General features: G+C 50.3%; 1 protein-coding gene across 1 annotated transcript in view; it reads left to right on the top strand.

Annotated features, from left to right (window-relative positions):
- SMOX (spermine oxidase) overlaps positions 1 to 18336 on the top strand; it is a 31269-nt gene that overhangs the window by 8544 nt on the left and 4389 nt on the right. Inside the window, exons 2-5 of the mRNA XM_005874680.2 lie at positions 11018 to 11251; positions 13541 to 13767; positions 17778 to 17951; positions 18112 to 18336. The exon at positions 18112 to 18336 is cut by the window's right edge and continues 7 nt beyond it. Coding sequence (XP_005874742.1) covers positions 11044 to 11251; positions 13541 to 13767; positions 17778 to 17951; positions 18112 to 18336 — 834 coding nt within the window. The 5' untranslated portion in view covers positions 11018 to 11043. The remainder of the gene's footprint in view (positions 1 to 11017; positions 11252 to 13540; positions 13768 to 17777; positions 17952 to 18111) is intronic.

Here is an 18336-nt window from a genome sequence, read left to right as displayed (position 1 = left end):
GGGGGAGGGGAGGAAGAGGGGGGCTGGGTATCAGTCTTTTATAAAAATCTCCACTGGCTGGGAAGGAATTCCTGTCTCCTGGGCCTTGTAAGTGGTAGGGGCTGGGCCAGGCTCTCTGCTCACTCCACCCCAGACCTGAATTTCAGAAAAGAGGGAGCTGGGGCCCTGAGTGAAATGGGGAATTTGCCCTGGGTCCCCATCCTGGGGGATGTTCCCCAGGGAGAGAGATTTGATGACTATATTAGTTACCTAGTGCTGTGTAACAAACAGCCCCAAAACTTAGTAGCTTAAAACAGCAGTAAACATTTATTATCCAAACATTTAGTATCCTCACAGTTTCTGTGGGTCAGAAACTTGGAGTGGTTTTGTTGGATGCCCTTCTCTCCTAATCCTCTGTTTCTCCCCTGTCGTCAGATCACAGCAGTGCCACTGCAGGGTGAGGTGGTTTCTCTGAGGCCTGGAGGTCATCATCCTACAGTAGGGTCTTTGACCTCTCTATTGGCTGGACTTCCCCCTGCTCTTAGCACATTTGGTGTCCTGGCCCAGCCCTCCCAGTGGTCACCCCACTAGTGTGCAGACTCGGGCCTGTAGGAATATAAATATACCATTGCTGTTACATGCCCGGTTGTGGGCTAAGCACTCTGCATTGTCACACTCAGCCCTGTGAGGCAGGTATTCTTTATCCCCATTCACTTGATGAGGAAACTGAAGCTCAGGTCATTCGTCTAATAAGTGGTAGAGATTCAAACCACCGGCATTAAACAACAAGTGATCTGGCCCGGCCGGTGTGGCCCAGTGGTTGAGCATTGACCTATGAACCAGGAGATCACTATTTGATTCCCAGTTGGGGCACATGCCCGGGTTGCGGGCTTGATCCCCAGTGTGGGGCGTGCAGGAGGCAGCCGATCAGTGATTCTCTCTCATCATTGATGTTTCTATCTCTCTCTCCCTCTCCCATCCTCTCTGAAATCAAGAAAAATGTGTATTAAAGAACAAGTGATCTGACCCCAGACCTGTATGAAAACCATGGTGCTATAAGGTGTCCCCTAAGGAGGGGACTATTTATCAAGTTACATCATCAAGTGAAACACAGTAAAGTATGTTTTTGTGATTATGTTTGTGTGTATCTGAGATTCCTCCAGGGCCATGGTGACTTGGGGGCTTCAGAACAGGGTTGGTGTGTATATATATATATATTAGTATATATATATATTTTATTTTTGACAGTATCCAGATGTCTCCCATTTTCCTCCCCTGTGCCCTCCTCGGTCCGGCCCCTATCCCCTACCACTCTATTTTCTGTGCCCATAGGCTATGCATATAAGTATATAAGTTTTTTGGTTTATCTCTCCCCATCCCCTCTGAGATATGTTGTTCTATGCCTCCATTCCTTGGGACTTATTTTGTTGGTCAATTTATTTTGTGCATTAGATTCCACAAATAAGTGAGATCCTGTGATCTTTGTCTTTTTCTGACTGACTTATTTCACTTAGCACAGTAATCTCCAGATTCATCCATGCTCTCTCAAAGGGTAAGAGATCCTTCTTTTTTACAGCCCCACAGTATTCCATTGTGTAAATGTACCACAATTTTTTTATCCACTCATCTACTGATGGGCACTTGGGCTGTTTCCAGATCTTAGCTGTTATAAATTGTGCTGCTATGAACATAGGGGTGCATATATTCTTTCTGATTGTTTCTTAGGATATATTCCTAGAAGTGGGATCACTAGGTCAAATGGCAGTTCCATATTTAATTTTTTGAGGACACGCCATACTGTTTTCCACAGTGACTACACCAGTCTGCATTCCCACTAACAGTGCGTGAGGGTTCCCTTTTCTCCACATCCTTATCACCCCTTGCTGTTTGTTGATTTGATAGTAGCCATTCTGACAGGTGTGAGGTGATACCTCATTGTCGTTTTTATTTGCATCTCTCTGATGATTAATGACTTTGAGCATTTTTTCATAAGTCTATTGGCCATCTGTATGTTCTTTTTGAAGAAATGTCTATTCAGTTCCTGGGCCCATTTTTTAATTGGGTTTTTGTCTTCCTTTTGTTGAGTTGTATGAGTTCTTTATATATTTTGGAAATTAACCCCTTTTGAGATATATCACTGGCAATTATGTTCTCCCATACAGTGGGTTCCCTTTTCATTTTGATGTTGGTTTCTTTTGCTGTGCCGAAGCCTTTTAGTTTGATATAGTCCCAATTATTTCTTTTTTCCTTTGTTTCTCTTGCCCTAGGAGATGTATCGGTGAAGATTCTACTACATGAGCTGTTTGATATTTTGTTGCCTATGTTTTATTTTAGGACTTTTATAGTTTCTTTACTTACATTTAAGTCTTTCATCCATTTTGAGTTTATTCTTGTGCATGGTGTAAGTTGGTCTAGTTTCATCTTTTTGCATCTGCCTGTCCAATTTTCCCAGCAACATTTGTTGAAGAGACTGCCTTTGCTCCATTGTATATTCTTGCCTCCTTTATCAAATATCAATAGACTAATGGTGTGGGTTGATTTTTGGGGTCTCTGTTCTATTGGTCTATATGCCTGTTTTTATGCTATACCAGGCTGCTTTGTAGTATAGTTTGTAGTATAGTTTGATATTGTGACCCCTCCAACTTTGTCCTTATTTCTCAAGATTGCTGGGGCTATTTGGGTGGTGCCGTGGTTTTGAGGCTGGTTTTCTCTCTAGGATCAGCCCTTCTAAGAGAACTTCCTCCCAGGGAAGTGAGTGATTGTGAGTACCATTTCATATCCGTCCTCTTGTGCCCACAGCCTGGTGTGCTGTCCCCAAGGGTAGTCTGGCACCAATGTAGTAAACCAGGATAGTGACCAACTTTGTGGTTCCTTACAATCCTGTGGGTGCTGACTTCCTGGAGGGGGGTCCCAAGTTGGGGTGTCAGGTACTGCTTAGAAGGAGAGAACCTAGGCCCTGGGTGTCTCATCCTAAAGTTTGCTTAAGGGAGCCATAGTGAAACCTGTGCCCATAGGACTTTTCTCAGAGACACAGGAGACTGGCTAATAGAGTCTGGGGTCAGGGCCAGCCTTGTTAACGGTAGGAGTGATTATTCCCATTTTACAGATGGGGAAAACAAGGCTTAAGCCAATGGACTCTCCAAAGGCCACACTGGTTATATCTCCTCCAGGCGTGTCCAGAGGTGGCATAGTCATATAAAACCCTGACCTGTCTCTGGGCTGAGGGTGAATGGAATTTGCCTGCCTCTGTAAGATCTGGGATCTTAGTGGAAGAATGTGGGCCCTGCTGGCAGACAGGTGACTGCCTACCCTGCCAGACAGGACATCTACGGGTAGATACACACACAGATGGGAAATCAGGGCATTAGGTTGGAGATGGAAGCTGAGCTCACATTTCCAGGGTGTCTGGCCCAGATTTTTAAAGTTCATAGGAGATGTTTAGAAGCCATTAACACCAGCACTTGATCTGCTCTATTGTCAGAGCGTGATCCACTCACATGCTTTTGCTGAAGGTAGGATCTCTAGGGTGGAGTTTGGGGTAAAGCTGTTGGGGTTGGTATGGGAGCAGGAATTCAGTCTTAGGCTCTGTCCTGGCCCATCTCCACCTCTGTTTCTCTTTCCAGCCATCAAGACTGCGAGCTGAACGTTATGCCCATCAGAGACCTTACCCTTTCTCTGGCTTTTTTCCATGTTTGCTTCCCCCTCCTCTGTCCCCAAGTAGGCTTCTAGCCAGGGCTGGTGGTCTTCAGGGTCTGTCCCTACAGGCAGCAATAAGCTGAGGTCCTGGAACAATCCACCTGGGTCTCTCTGGCCTTGCAGAGCATCATGGGAAATAGAGGCTGGTCCAGAGTGCTCACCTCTCCAAGAATGACGCTAGTGCTTATGTGGGCCGTGCTGTTGGTCATGTCCCTCCCAAATATATAGTCGAAGGCTGCCTCTCTCCACGTAGTACAGGCTTCCCACTTCAGAAAAGGCTTACAAAGACTGTCAAAGCTGTTCTTTTAGGGACTTTACACATCTGGCTGTGGGGAAGAGATGTGGCTAACAAAGACACTGTGCTGGAGAGAAGTGTGAGTGCCAGGAAGGATGATGGGCCCTCCCCAGAGCTTCTTCCTCATCTGGGTCTCGAGGGGGCATAGCTGGTGGGGGGGCTCTACGGAATGAGGCACCCACGCCTTTTCCTTTTATGATTCCATCTCTGATACCTGTCCCTACCCCCAGAACTGGGTAGGTTGAGACAGTGTTGAGAATAGTCTGATTGATGTCAGGATCAAGACAGAGAGTAGTCTCTTTGGGAACTTTTTCCTTTTGTTCTCTCTCTGAGTCCCACCAGGTAGCTGAACCTGTCCCCATTTTATAGATGGGAAAGCTTGAAGACTAAAGGAGGCAGTTAAGCATCTGATGGGACTTAGACATGTGTGTCCCGGAGGCGGGGTACAGATGCTGTGCCTTTGGGGTGAGTTCAGATGTGTTGGCCAGGTATTTCCCAGAGAAGGTGTCACTTGGCAAGGGAGAGACTGAGCTGGGGCCTGGGTCTCTGGGCTCCCAGGCCCGTGTTCTCTCCCTCTCCTTGTGTCTCCTGGGCTCATAGGCTGTCCTTGTCCTGTGTCTGCCCCCCGCCCACCCCCATCAGTCACTGGCCAAGCCTGGCTCAGCTATCCTGCCTCTTTCACTTCCTGACTGGCTGGGCAGGGTGAGGAGGACTGGGGAGGGTCTGGCTAGGAGGAGCTCAGGCCCAGCCCCTTCCTGGGTTGAGGGGTAGGAGGAGCCTTGTAGGCAGACACAGAGCCCCTTTGTCTGGGTCGCTGTGCAAAGCAGCTGGTCTGGGATTTCTGGGTGTTTTTACATCTGAAGAATAATTGCATTGTCTGGGGGCCCCTCGAGAATCCAAATCCCTCCCAGACCTGCCAGGCAGTCCAAAGAGATTCCCTTAAAAGCCCCCCTCCCCTCCTGTTGGAAGCTGAGGCAGAGAGTTCCCTCCAGGGAAACTGAGGTAGGGCTGCTGCCCTCCAGCACTGAGCACTAGGAGTATCCGTTGAGAGGAGAGACTTGGAATTCCCCAAGGTTGCTTGGGGAGGGTGCAGGTGGTCCCCAGAGCCCTGGGAGGGCTCACAGGAGCTATGGGGCTTAGAGGAAGGGAGGAGGCTGCTGGTTGGAAGGGGTGGGCCTGTTTGGAGTGCTTCAGCTGGTGGAAGCTGGACCCTGAGGGGTGAGGAGCCAGGTGGGCTAACTGCCTTGGCCATGCTCTTCTCTGGGAAATGGGTCTTGCACTTGGATGACCTTGAGAAAAGGGCAGGAGGCAGGCACATTTGGGAGTAGCCCATGTTCAGAAGGGAGCCAAGGAAGGGTGGACATTTTTTGTATTTTGTGAGGGGTGACCTTGGAAAGGTGTGGGGCACTTGGGGAGACGGCCCTTTGTGGCATCGTTTTTGTTGTAGTAGCCACTGATGGGGAGGGAAGTGGACTCCAGCACTAAGGAGAAGGGACACCTTGTGCTGAGCTGGACCGCTGAACCTCCCTGCAGTTCGTTCACTCCTGGGACTGTGGCCCTGCTCAGTGGTTGTGGCCCTGCTCAGTGATCATGGGGCTCTAGCTTCCCTCCAGAATAATAGGCAACAGCATTTCCTGGGGCTGAGATGCCCAGGCTTTGAGAATAGGCAGGGGGTGGGTAGTGGTGATTGCAGAGCAGAACCAGTATAAGAAGCTCACATTTCCAGGGTGTCTGTTGCTTTAGGAAACATCAGTGGAGCAGGCCTTACTGGTGGTTCAAGCAATAGACAACCGTGCAGCTACACAGCTGCACAACCACAGCGCCCTGCACAAGGGTGTGCATATAAGAGAACCAAGAGCCAGATCCTCTGATGTGTGCAGGAGGGACGTTTCCCACAGGCCTTCAGCTGGGCTGCCCTGGGGATGTTCCACTTTAGTGAAGTTGGGGTATGTGTGTATGTTTGAGGAGTCGGAGTGCAAACTGAAGCCACAAAGGTCAGCTAGGTCCAGAGGGTCAAGTGCTAAGGCCTTCCTTATGCCTGGTTCAGGTGGAGGAAGCAGGCCCCGCCTGGGGACGTTGAGTGTAGAGGCAAAGTTATTTGGACTGTGGAGTTGACATGGTTTGACCCGATGGATAAGGGCGGGTCTTCCATGAAGGATGGCACTCCAGCAGTTTTAACTGCCACGGGGAAAGCGTCAGGCCATGTGTGGTGACCCCAGCTCAGTTCTGGGCATTTCCAAGAGGGGCTGGGCAGGGTCACATGTGGGAGGCCAGGACTAAAACATGTCTGTGGTATTTGGTGATCGGGAGGCAGTTCTTGGAGGCTAAATCTCAGGGTGACAAATGAAACTGGTGAGGATATTGAGAGAAGGTGGGTGGGGAAGTTGACACATGCTTGGCTGCTAGTGCCCATTTCCGTTGGGTGGCCTCCTAGTGTTCATTCATCCTTGTTTGGTGACCCTGCCAGGGGACAGGGTTTTTGTTCCCTGTGTCCTCTCTCCTCCCCCTGCTGCCCTCTGCTTTCCAGTTTGGTTTCTTGGGCAGGTCAACCAGGGCAGTGTGGGCTCTGGGCAGCAGGGGGAGGTGGTGGCCTGCAGGCTGGAATGGGATGGAGGATGGGGGTGGGCAGCAGGGCATCTTGAATGGTGGTGAGGCACTCATGCAGTGTCTGGCCTGATTCCTTGAAGCTGCCGGTCTTGGCCTGCTAGTGGACTTGGGGATACAGGCTCCCACCCCCATTTTGGCATGTAAGCAGGGACAAGAAGGCAAGTGCTGTTGTCCTGTGCCCCTGCCCATCTCCTCCCCATCCCTCCTCCTCCTCCCAACCCTCCTCCTCCTCCTCCTCTTCCTCCTCCTCCCCCTCCTCTTCCCTGCCTGGCTGAGCCAGCACTTTTTTTTCTTTTCTCCTTTATCTGCTTGAAAAGTACAGGGTGTTCTGTTTCTCCTGTGCATACAGATCAAGGAGCGGATGTTATTTATTTATTTATTTCCCCAAATCTAGAGAAGGGCAGGTGGGCACTGAGGAGCATTAAGTGATTCTTCCTCAATAAGGCATTTTCTCTTAAAATTAAAAAAAAATTTTTGAAAGGGAAAGATGACACAAACCAATGGAAAAGAAATTGCTTTCCCCACCCCCAATCAGATAACAGGGCACCTGAAAAGTCCAGTTCAGGGTTTAGCTGGGGCCCAGCACACAGTAGGTGGCCCTGGACATAATTTTCTCTCTCCCTTTCAGTTTGGACCCCGAGGTGTGTTGGCTCCAAAGGCTGATATGGGGGACACAGGGCACTGACTCCTTATCTATCTGCCGTCAGTGGGCTGTGCGTGCAGCCTCTCTGGCTTCTTGGGGGTGCTAGGGGTTGACGGGCCCATCTGGGATTAGCTGTGAAGGTCAGGGGTGCAGGTGACCTATTCAGCCCACTTACCTGCTTCTACTGTGGCACCCCAGGTGTGATGTCTGAGTTCAAGGTCTCTGATGCTTGGGAACTCAGGATTCTTTCTGTGTTCATCTTAAAGGCAAGCTGCTCGCCTGTACTTCCCACAATCCATTCCTGAACCCGGTCCCAAAGACAGTCTGCTCATAATTTAGCTACGGAACTTTACAAATAATTTGCACACATGAGGCTTTTGAGAATCTTGTGACATCCACATAGGGCCTTATTTGACTGTCACAACAGTGTAGTGGGGGGTTCCCTGATGAGACCAGTTTCATCCCAGCCACACTCTGGACTCCACAGGAGCTTTTTGAGAAGGGGTTCCACCAGTAAGATTTGAGAACCACTGTGTTGATCCCATCCCTTTATTGTATAAAAGAGGTTTTTTTTTTTGTGTTTTTTTAGGGCTGGGGGTGGGGATGGAGGCCAAGAAACAAGCATGCAGGCAGAGCGCCCCCAGCCCCGGGGGATGGGCGTGGCAGCAGGGAGGGCAGCAGAGCCACATCGCATTGCGTCATTGGGTGCCCGGCAGTGGTGACGTCAGTGGCAGCTGGCAGCTAGGAGCACCCGGTGTGTTTACAGACCTGCTGCAGAGCAGGTTCCTTGCCTGCGTTGACTCTCTGACCCTTTCTCCCTGCTGGCTGCCCTGGCAGGGGATGCAGGCAGCCATACCCTCACCTTTATCTACATTTACTTCCCTGTTAGAACCTGGAGGGGGGAAGTGGAGGGGAGGAAAGGACTGCAGGCAGCCCTGACCCCCCCATGTAGCTGGATAGAACATCAGGAGGGGCTGGGGGAGGGGGTGTAGAGGGACAGAAGAAGGAGGAGGGAGGAGGAATGGGGAAAACCTGGATACAGTCTGAGTTGGGGAGTTCCCTCCCAGGAGCTCTGGGCCATGGCACCACCTTCCGGCCCACTGATGAATCATTTCTGCACTGAGCTGGCCTGGGCCTGGGGAGTTTGGATGGCATTGGAGGCAGTCCATGCCCAGGTGTGGTATGGGAGGTGGAGTGGCTGGGGGAGGGGTGAGGAGCAGTTTCTTAGCCTGAGTATATTGAGAAAAAGACTCTTTGCTACACCTTGAGATGTGTGGAGAAGGAAGTCAGTGTGCTGGTGTTATTTTTTTTATAGGGAGCCAGGAATGGATATCTGAATGGTTACTGAGGTAGGCACACACATACATTGAATGGCACAAATCCTAAATACCCAACTCTGTGGATTCTTATATGTATACTAGAGGCCCAGTGCACAGAATTCATGCATGGGGGTGGGGGGGAGTGGGACCCTCAGCCCAGCTTGTGTCCTCTTGCAATCCGGAACTCCTTGGGGGATGTTGGGCCTAAACTGGCAGTCGGACATCCCTCTCACAATCCAGGATGCTGCATGCACCAGTGACCATACTTTTCATACAGATGAAAGGCATCTTGCTGTTGTATGGGCAGCTACATTTTTTTGCCCTGATTATAAAAAGTAGTACATATCATGATCCTTCTGAGGCAGTAGTACCATTTTCCCCATCTTATGGGTGGAAAAACTGAAGCAGAGAGAAGTTAAGTAATTGGCTTTGTCACACAGTTATAAGGGCCAGAATCAGGGCTGACCACAAAATGTGCAAGCCAGAGTCCATGCATGGCATCGCTGCATCTTCCTGTGTTTTCAGTGTTAGAGTAGCCTTGTCAGGTTTTAATTTTTAAATCTAAGAGACTGTTCCCAATATATAGGGTAGTGTTCTTAGGCCTGGCCAGCAATCAGGGCCATCTGTGGGGCAACCGGTGGGCAGGGTGATGGGGGGGGGCCCTGCTGGCACCTACCTTGGCTGGCAGCCTGATGCTGCCCACTGGCCGGCCCCACCCCCCACTGCCACATCACCTCCCTCTGCGGGGTGACCTGGGGCAGGGCAATCGGGGGGCCCCACTGGCACCCGCCTTGGCTGGTGGCCTGGCGCTGACCACTGGCTGGCCTTGCCCCCTCCCCCCACCATTGCCGCCGCCGGTCACCTCCTTCTCGGGTGGCAGACGCTCAACGCAGGAGCTGCCCCCAACCGTTGAGCGTCTGCCCCCTGGTGGTCAGTGCATGTCATAGTGACCAGTCATTCCACCGTTTGGTCAATTTGCATATTAGGGTTTTATTATATAGGATTGTAACCACCATCCACACCAAGGTACATATTCTTCCACTCCAGAGAGTTCCCTCCTGGCCCTGTTCAGTTCCCATCTCGCCTCTGTCATCACAGATTGATTTGACCTCTTTGTGAACTTTACATGAGTGGAGTCATACAGTATGAACTCTTTTATCTCCGGCTTCTTTTGCTCAATGCAATGTTGTTGAGATTATTGCTGAGAACTATTTCCTTGCGTGGCTATGCGGTACATAACATGATATATTTACTCATTCTCCTGTGGCTGGACCTTTGGGTTGCTTCTGAGCCTTGAATATTATGAATAAAGCTGCTATGAACATTCTTGAGCATATCTATTTGGTGGAATATGCCGTATTAGGTACAGGTGACAGCTTTTTAGATGCCCCTGTCCGCTGCCCAGCAACCACCTTCCACCCATATTTGCTCTCTGTTGTTAGGTCCTGGATACTATTGGAGTCTGCAACTCCTGCCATTGAAACCTCAGCAAAGGCAACTGGCATCTAAGTTGCTTGGGCCAGGGAAGGAACCCATGGACACCTTCAGACCTTTGTGGTCACTCTGGGAATAGAGAGGTAGCCTCTCCCAGCCCTTGGGCCAGATTCAGGGACCCCTTCGCCTCCTAGCCATCAGCTGCCTGGCCTGGCGTCTCTGAGCAAGCTGGCTCAGTGTAACTGTCAATTTGATGTCTGGCCTCTGGTGCCACGGTCCTCAGGGTTCAGTTTCCTGGGCTCCTTGCTGCTTTGTGGTGACTGAGGGGCTGGATGGCTGGGGAAAACAACCAGAGGTCTACCCGGAATAGCAGAGGCTCATCCAATACCGGCCTCGTGGCATTTTGGGGGGGAGGGCGGGACTAGGTCCTGCCCACCAAATTGCCACCTCACTGAGGCTGTGAGAGAGCAACAGAAATCCAGAGGAGAAGAGAAGGGGCAAGAAAGAGAGAGTGTGAGGGAAGAACTAGGCAAGGGAGGGAGAGAAGAGGGAGAGTATCTGGGGTTGGTGTGAGCATCCTGAAGTCCATGCAAGCATCCTGGGGTCAGTGTGAGCATCCTCAGTTTGGTGGGGGCTGAACCACAGCGGCTGTGCTGGCCCAGCTGGTCCAGTGCCAGGCAGTTTCTCTTGACTTTGACCTTCTTGGTCATTCTCTCCCTGGCTGGCTCTTTTTTCTCAGCCTTGGGCAAGAGGTAGTGCCTAACAGGTTTTGGATGGGATTGATGGCTTTCAGGGGCTCCAGGTGGGCCCCCAGCTCTCTTGCTTGCTGGTGAGGCCCACAGTGCATCCCTTCCTCCTACTCTCCCTCTGTGTGTCTCTTCTTCCCTCCCCACATCCATTGGAGATGGCTTTTATTTCCAGGTCCTTGAGGAGGACAGGGTGGACTCGAGGTCTCTCCTTGAGAGCAGAGCCCGTGAATGCCCCTTGGGGCAGGTGGGAAGTGAAGGTATAGTAGGTGAGCTGTGGCATTCCTGTTCCCTGCAGGTTCCTAGGAGGCGAGTGCGGACGGTATGCAAAGTTGTGAATCCAGTGGCGACAGTGCGGATGACCCTCTCAGTCGTGGCCTACGGAGAAGGGGACAGCCTCGCGTGGTAGTGATCGGTGCCGGTTTGGCTGGCCTGGCTGCAGCCAAAGCACTTCTGGAGCAGGGCTTCACGGATGTCACTGTGCTTGAGGCTTCTAGCCGCATCGGAGGCCGTGTGGAGAGCGTGAAACTCGGTGAGTGCCACCTCAGCCCAGCTACCTCCCAAAGCCACTTCTTATCCCCTATGCCTTGGCCTTGCCTGAAATCTCATTACTTTAGCAGCTTCTCTGGGGTAGTTATTCCACCATGCATGCTGCTGGATGTTTTCCAAAAGCTTCCTTTGTCCTCTCAGTAGCCCTCTGAGGTAGGCAGGATAGGGTTCTGGCCTCCGTTTTTGGAATATGACCTAGGGTTCAGTGTTTAGGAGGGAGGGGATACCCAGAACCAAGTTCTCTTAGCAGTGGACGGACCAGTTTCTATTTTACAAAAAGGGGAATTCTGTGAGCTTCTATTAGTCATTAACTTTTGAGTGTGAATTAGTGTATCATGACCGAGAGTTAGCTGGGACAATAGAAACTCAGGGCAGTGGATGTGTAAGGGGATTTGGGGCCTCCTTGTGGATTATGGCAGGTCTCTGGGAAAAGGGTCTGTCCAGGTTGCAGAGTAATGAAGACTCTGGAGAAAGCAGATAGGTAAGAGACTTACCACAGGGGTGGGCAGATTACGCCAGGGATTCTAGCAGATGGGGACTTGCCTGAAATGCTGCTGGAGACCAGGGCTTCCCAGCCAGGGGGTCTGGCCATTGGGAGATTGAGCAGGTAGGGACCATGCACTGTGGGCTGTATTGACCATAGGATTTTGTGTCTGTGGCTGTTCCCTCACGGGTTGCAAGGCCAAGAAGATTCTGTGTGTCCACTTTTGATGGATGGGCAAGAGAAGTAGGTGGTCAGGCTTAGAATAAGCAGAGGTTGAGGACACCTGGGTACGTTTTTCTTTCGGAGACTTTGGCCACATTAGGACTCTTCCCCTATAGCATTTACTGGATAGCGTACATGAAGTTGCATCTCTTGTCCCCTGGCACACACAGGAGAGTATGTTAGCAGTAAGGATGAAAGTGCATCCAAGGCACTTGTAAATGTGGGGACAGCCAGCAGGGAAGGGGGGAACTCTTTGCTTAACACCTGATTAGCTGGCCTGGAGTCTTAGAGAGGGGGCTGCTGCATTTGTGGTTCTTGAGTCTTGATAAGACATTCAGAGTCTTGATAAGACATTCTGAGATGGAAGCAGAAGAAGGCAGGGCAAACAGCCCAGTCTCAGTGGTAGCTGACAGCCAAGACATGCTGTGCAGTGAAATGATGGTACAAGTAGTGAGGAGGGTGAGATGGGGCTGCAGGAGCCTGAGAGGATGCACAATCGGGCAGGAAGCCTTCCCTGGGAGAGGGAGGTTGGGTGGGTCTCAAGTGTTGGGGGAAGTTGGATAGTAGTGAGAAGGATGAGGTGGTACTTGTGGAATGATATATGTGAGGAACACCACGGCAGACCTGCCAGGAGAGGGGAGAGCGTGTCCAGGCAAGGGCATATGTGCATGTGTTGTGTGTGCTGACACCCAGGGCTGAAAGCCCAGGCTGCAGTTGGGCTAGCTGCAGTGTGAGACTGTAGCTGTGAATCTCAGTGATAAGAGCAGGGGTCAAGGACGAGAGGCCCCAGGGACACTGTGTGTAGACCTGGAGATAGTAACTGGTACTCTTTGGATGCAGCGGTGTAGCAAGGATGACACAGGCGGAGAAGCGTGTGGGAGAGGAGAGGAAATATCCTCAGACTGGGACCTGCTTTGGGCTGCCCCACCTCCTGGCAGAGCCTCATGGATAGGGCTGTGGCACTGACCTTGCAGCTGACCTCAAGCTACTCCCCTTGTTCCTGTTTTTGCTGAGTGTCTGGAGCCAGGAAGGGTACCATATTCCTAAACATCACCTCCCAGTGGCTGTGTGACTTGGAGCTCCCTGCTCTGCCCTGGGGAGGGTCCCCAGGTTTAGTAGGGTCTCCAGGATGCTGGCCCCATTCTGTCCCTATTGGGAGCTAATACGAGGCAAGATTCTTAGGGAGCCTCAAACCTGAGGCTCTAAAGATTGATTAGTAAAAAATTCCCCCAGGGCCCACCAGGAACCCACTAGAAGCAGGGCACTGGGTTTTTGGCTTTTGGTGTCTTCTGGTCTACCCACTTCTAATTAGTCCAGTGTGGTGACTCTGGGGCAAATCCCTGAGTCATTCAGGGAGCAGTTATCTCAGCTATAAAGTGGAATCCATTTTGTGCCACATACAGTTTCACTGCACACTTTGGTTGGTTGCCAGAGGGGGACCCTAACCCCCATCTTGCCTTTTGTGGAGGTGGAATGATTCTCCTGGAGGAAGGAGGGTGAGGCAGTGTTCTAGCCCTCTCTGCAGAAATCCCTACCCCTCTAAGGTCTTATTGTTGTCACCATCAGGACACTCGACCTTTGAGCTGGGAGCCACCTGGATCCATGGCTCCCAGGGGAATCCCATCTATCATCTAGCAGAAGCCAATGGCCTTCTGGAAGAGACAACTGATGGGGAGCGCAGCGTGGGCCGCATCAGCCTCTACTCCAAGAATGGCGTGGCCTGCTACCTTACCAACCACGGCCGCCGGATCCCCAAGGACGTGGTTGAGGAATTCGGCGATTTATACAACGAGGTGAGGTGTTAACAGGCCAGCTAGGCATAGAGCAGGGGGCAGGGAACCCCCGGCAGTGTGCAGGAAGTCCTTTAAGGTCCTGGTCATGTCCTTGCACACTCTCTGGGCCCTGCATTTGGAATATCAGGACAATTTGTGGATAGAATGAAGATGATGAGTGGAGAACTACTAGTTAAGAGATTGTTGGTACACATGGTTAAATATTTCTCCAGAAAGGCCTTAAACATCTTTTATTAGATTTATTACTAGGTACTTAGGCAGTGATTGTTGTTATTGCTTTTGGGTACTCTTGTAAATGGTCATTTAAAAACAATTTTATTTTCTAGTTGTTCCTGGAATATAGAACTATAACTGATTTTACATATTGATTTCAACTACCTTGGTAAATTATTATTTTAATTCTAATACTATATCTGTTAATATGTTATGTTAATTTATATTCTAATAATGTTTTGGAATTTTATGTATATAATTCTATACAAAAATAGATGAGAATTTTATTTTTTCCTTTCTAATCCTCAGACCCGCATTGTCTAATAGAACTTTCTACAATAATGGAGATGTTTTATACCTGTACTATCCAGTATTGTAGTCACTAGCCACATGTGGCTCTTGAGCTCTTGCAATGTAGTAGTAAAACTGAGTAAGTAAATATTTAATTATTTAATTTTAAATTGCTACAAGTGTCTAGTGGCTACTGTATTGAACAGCACAGCCTAAGACTATTTATTTTTCTTGCACTGGCCAGTATCTCCACTATAGTGTTGGATAGAAGTGGCACACATCCTTGTCTTATCAGGTTTTTAAAAATATGTCAATATTTTTAGTATCTTTCAGTGTTGCTGTGAACTGCACTGGACAAGCAAGGTAACATGTAGGCTCGTGATGGCGAACCTATGACACGCGAACTCATTTTTTTGGTTGATTTTTCTTTGTTAAATTGCATTTAAATATATAAAATAAATATCAAAAATATAAATCTTTTTTTTTTACTATGGTTGCAAATATCAAAAAATTTCTATATGTGACACGGCACCAGAGTTAAGTTAGGGTTTTTCAAAATGCTGACACGCCAAGCTCAAAAGGTTCGCCATCACTGATGTAGGCCCTGTTTTCTGATACCTTGTTGTTTATAATATAACAACCCTTCACTCTAGGCCCAGAAATTGGCCAACAAACACCTATTGTACATTTTCTATGGGCATGGGAAAGGAGATATGGCCTTTGTTTTGGGGTAGTTCCTGCTCAGGGAGGCTGGCTCAGTGTGTGTGCACCCACAAGGTATGTTGTGTGCAACCCCATGGTATTATGTGTTTTCACTCATGTACAAAGAGACTGAATTGTTAATGAGTAGATAAGAACTAGTATTCTTCAAAATGGAACTCCCTGGTCTACTGGGAATCAGTCATGCTCTGATTGTGAGTATTTCAAGCATGGATGCCTTTTGAGAATGACCCTCAGGGTCCATGACTGACTTGCTCTTTTAAACCCTTAAAAATAGATCATCATCAACTTCTGCTGTGGGCTTGATATATTTGAAAATCAAGAGTGTAAGTTGTAGAAAGTAAGATGGATAAGGTGGGTTATTGGTCTGGGTGGTGATGCTTTATGTGAGAAGGAAAGGGTGTTAACCATGAGGTCCAGAGATAGAGTTCCCTGTGTGGCTGTTAACAGATGCTGGAGGCTGTTCTGAAGTGGTGCACTCTAAGCATGCGAAGCCCTGCCTGAGGGTGGTTTCCTAACAGATAGGCAGCCTCCCTCCAAAGGTGATGACTTTGAAGGGCTTCTCATTTGAATGCATTATATTTGTTAACAAATAAATGAGTTGCAATAGCACAGCGCTCACTCTCTGGAGCAAGACTACCTTGATTCACATACCAGTTCGACCCTTTATTAGCTGTGTAATCTCGGGCAAGTTATTGAGCCTCTCTGAGCCTTGCTTTCCTCATCTGTAAAATGGACCTAGTTATACCTACTTTATAGTGTCTTGAGGACTAAATGACATCCTGTTGAAAAGTGCTTAATGAGAATTGGGGTGAGTATTAGCTGTTATAGGCTTGTGTCATTTCCCTTGGGTGACATTAGAAAGGTGTCATTTGACCCAGGGCAGGAGACTGTACCCATATGAAAAACCCATATTCAGTTAAGGCTGTCCTCGCTGGTGAAGAGTCAGTAGATGGACTGAATTTGTTACTCAGCTGGCATTTTGGCCTCTAGTCAACATAAGGCAAGGACTGGTTATCACCCAAAGGAAAACCCAAAGGAGGAGGAGGCAAGTTGAAAGCCTGACTCCTTGGCAGTAGTACTGGGTGAGGAATTTGCTGAGAACTCTAGTTAAGGCCAAACACCCAGCATCTTGTGACTGAAGGGAGGAAATATAAACAATTTCACTCATTTACTTCTTTATATTTTATACTTCAGAGACGTTTAACTCATGTTTATATCTCCTATGGAGATATATGGTTGGGAATGGGCAATGCCACCTTCCTTCCTCCACCCTGCAGCCCAAAAGTCTATGCCAGGGCTGGGTTAAAGGGCAGATCATTCCCATGAATGTGTGCTTGACCAAATTCGAACACTTTAGGAAGGGAAGCACACCGTTAATAGGCACCAGCCCCAGATGTTTGGCCAGGGAGCCTGCATTTCCAGTGTTCCGGGAGGGAGAGTGGGTGTGTGGCTATGCTCACAACGCCTCAGTGATGCCAGGGCCTTGGATAAAGTCCAGAGTCCTTGACAAGCCCCTTAGTCCTTCATGCTGGGCTCCTGCCTGCCTTTCCAAAGTTATCTCTTTCCGTGCTGTTCACTTCAGCAACATTGAACCACTTTTAGCACAAGGCATCTTACGTTTTCTCTCCCCTCTTCCTCTCTTTCATCTTTGAATATGCTGTTCCTTTGTCCGAAATACCTTTCCTCTCCCTCCCACTGCCAACCTGACTCTATCCTGACTGTCCACGGTTATCTGGGTTGATCTCACAAATCCTGGGCTCTTTCCTGTCACAGCACATTTTATGGTGTCTCCCCAACTTTAGGGCAGGGGTTTAGGACTCTGTCTGTCTAGTTCACTTTTACAACCTGTGTCTGGCAAAGAGCCCAGTGAACGTTTGCTGATGAATGTTGGAGCTTAAGCCTTGCCTTTTGGGGATCCCATGCCTGATCCAGGACTGGCTTCCTTTCCTCAGGGAGACCTGCCCAGTGTTTGATGGGGGTGATGTACCACAAAGGCAGGAAGGCAGTAGGCCAGGGGTTGTTCGTGTCTTTCTGTTGATGAGATGTGGGTTGAAGTTCTTGACAAAATATGCCCGTGAAGTGCATTCCCATTCCTTGGCGCACTGGGGCCTCCCTGCCCTCCACATACCCTGCCCCAGCATGGCATCTTCCTTACCTGAGTCTGAGTCCCACCGTAAAGGGAGCACCTTGTGTGGATCTGAGCAGAGCCAGGCAGCGTCTCCTGGGAGATCAGACTTCAGGGCCCCTTCTGCTCCCTCTCCCTCAAAACACTGGCCAGGCCACCGCCCCAGACTGCCCTCTCGGGAGAGAGTGAAGCAGACAGGCTTGGGCAGAGGTGGCAGGGAAGCGGTTTGTGCATTTGGTTCCTGGAAAAGGGAAAAGTGTGCAGATCTAGGTTCTAAAGTGGGTTGTCGGCTTGGCCACGTAGAACCCACGAGGGGTGGGTCCTTTCCCACAAACTACAGGCACCAAACATTTCCCTTTTCTAAGCAGGGGCCCAGCAACGGAGCCTCCAGGGCCCACCCAGCTCCCTCACAGGCCCGGGTGGCCTTAGGGGGCGGTGTCTGGAGGAGGCTGGCTGCCCGCAGGAGGGAGCTTGCCATCCCTGAACCAGGACCCTGTTGAGTCTCAGTGCAGTGGGGAGCACCACCTTGAGGCACCAAGGGAGAGGGGTCGTGGGCGTGGCCTCTCTGGGGACATCTGGGAAGTGTTGGGGCCCTTGGGTCTGAGATGGAGGGGCGATGAGGGAGTGTGTTCTCAGCCCCCTTGGGTCTCTCCGGCAGGTCTATAACTTGACCCAGGAGTTCTTCCGTCATGGTAAACCAGTCAATGCTGAGAGTCAGAACAGCGTGGGGGTGTTCACCCGGGAGGAGGTGCGCAACCGCATCAGGAATGACCCTGAGGACACGGAGGCCACCAAGCGCCTGAAGCTCGCCATGATCCAGCAGTACCTGAAGGTATCGTTGCCCGGTGGGAGCTCAGTTGAGTATAGGTGCCAGAGGCCGGAAGACCATTCCGGGGAATCTGGGTCCGAGGAGGGCACGCTGCCCGGAGGTCCAGCCCTGACCCCTGCCCAGCCCTGTGAGTCACCTGGCTTCTCTCTGGCTCTTCCCACAGGTGGAGAGCTGCGAGAGCAGCTCGCACAGCATGGACGAGGTGTCCCTGAGCGCCTTCGGGGAGTGGACGGAGATCCCCGGCGCCCACCACATCATCCCCTCGGGCTTCATGCGGGTTGTGGAGCTGCTGGCCGAGGGCATCCCGGCCCACGTCATCCAGCTGGGGAAGGCCGTCCGCTGCGTGCACTGGGACCAGGCCTCGGGCCGCCCCCGGGGTCCCGGGTTC

This window comes from Myotis brandtii, unplaced genomic scaffold (genome assembly GCF_000412655.1).
Source record: "Myotis brandtii unplaced genomic scaffold, ASM41265v1 scaffold45, whole genome shotgun sequence".
Taxonomy (NCBI): domain Eukaryota; kingdom Metazoa; phylum Chordata; class Mammalia; order Chiroptera; family Vespertilionidae; genus Myotis; species Myotis brandtii.
Note: the sequence above shows the minus strand (reverse complement) of the source record. Positions and strands in the feature narration are given on the sequence as shown.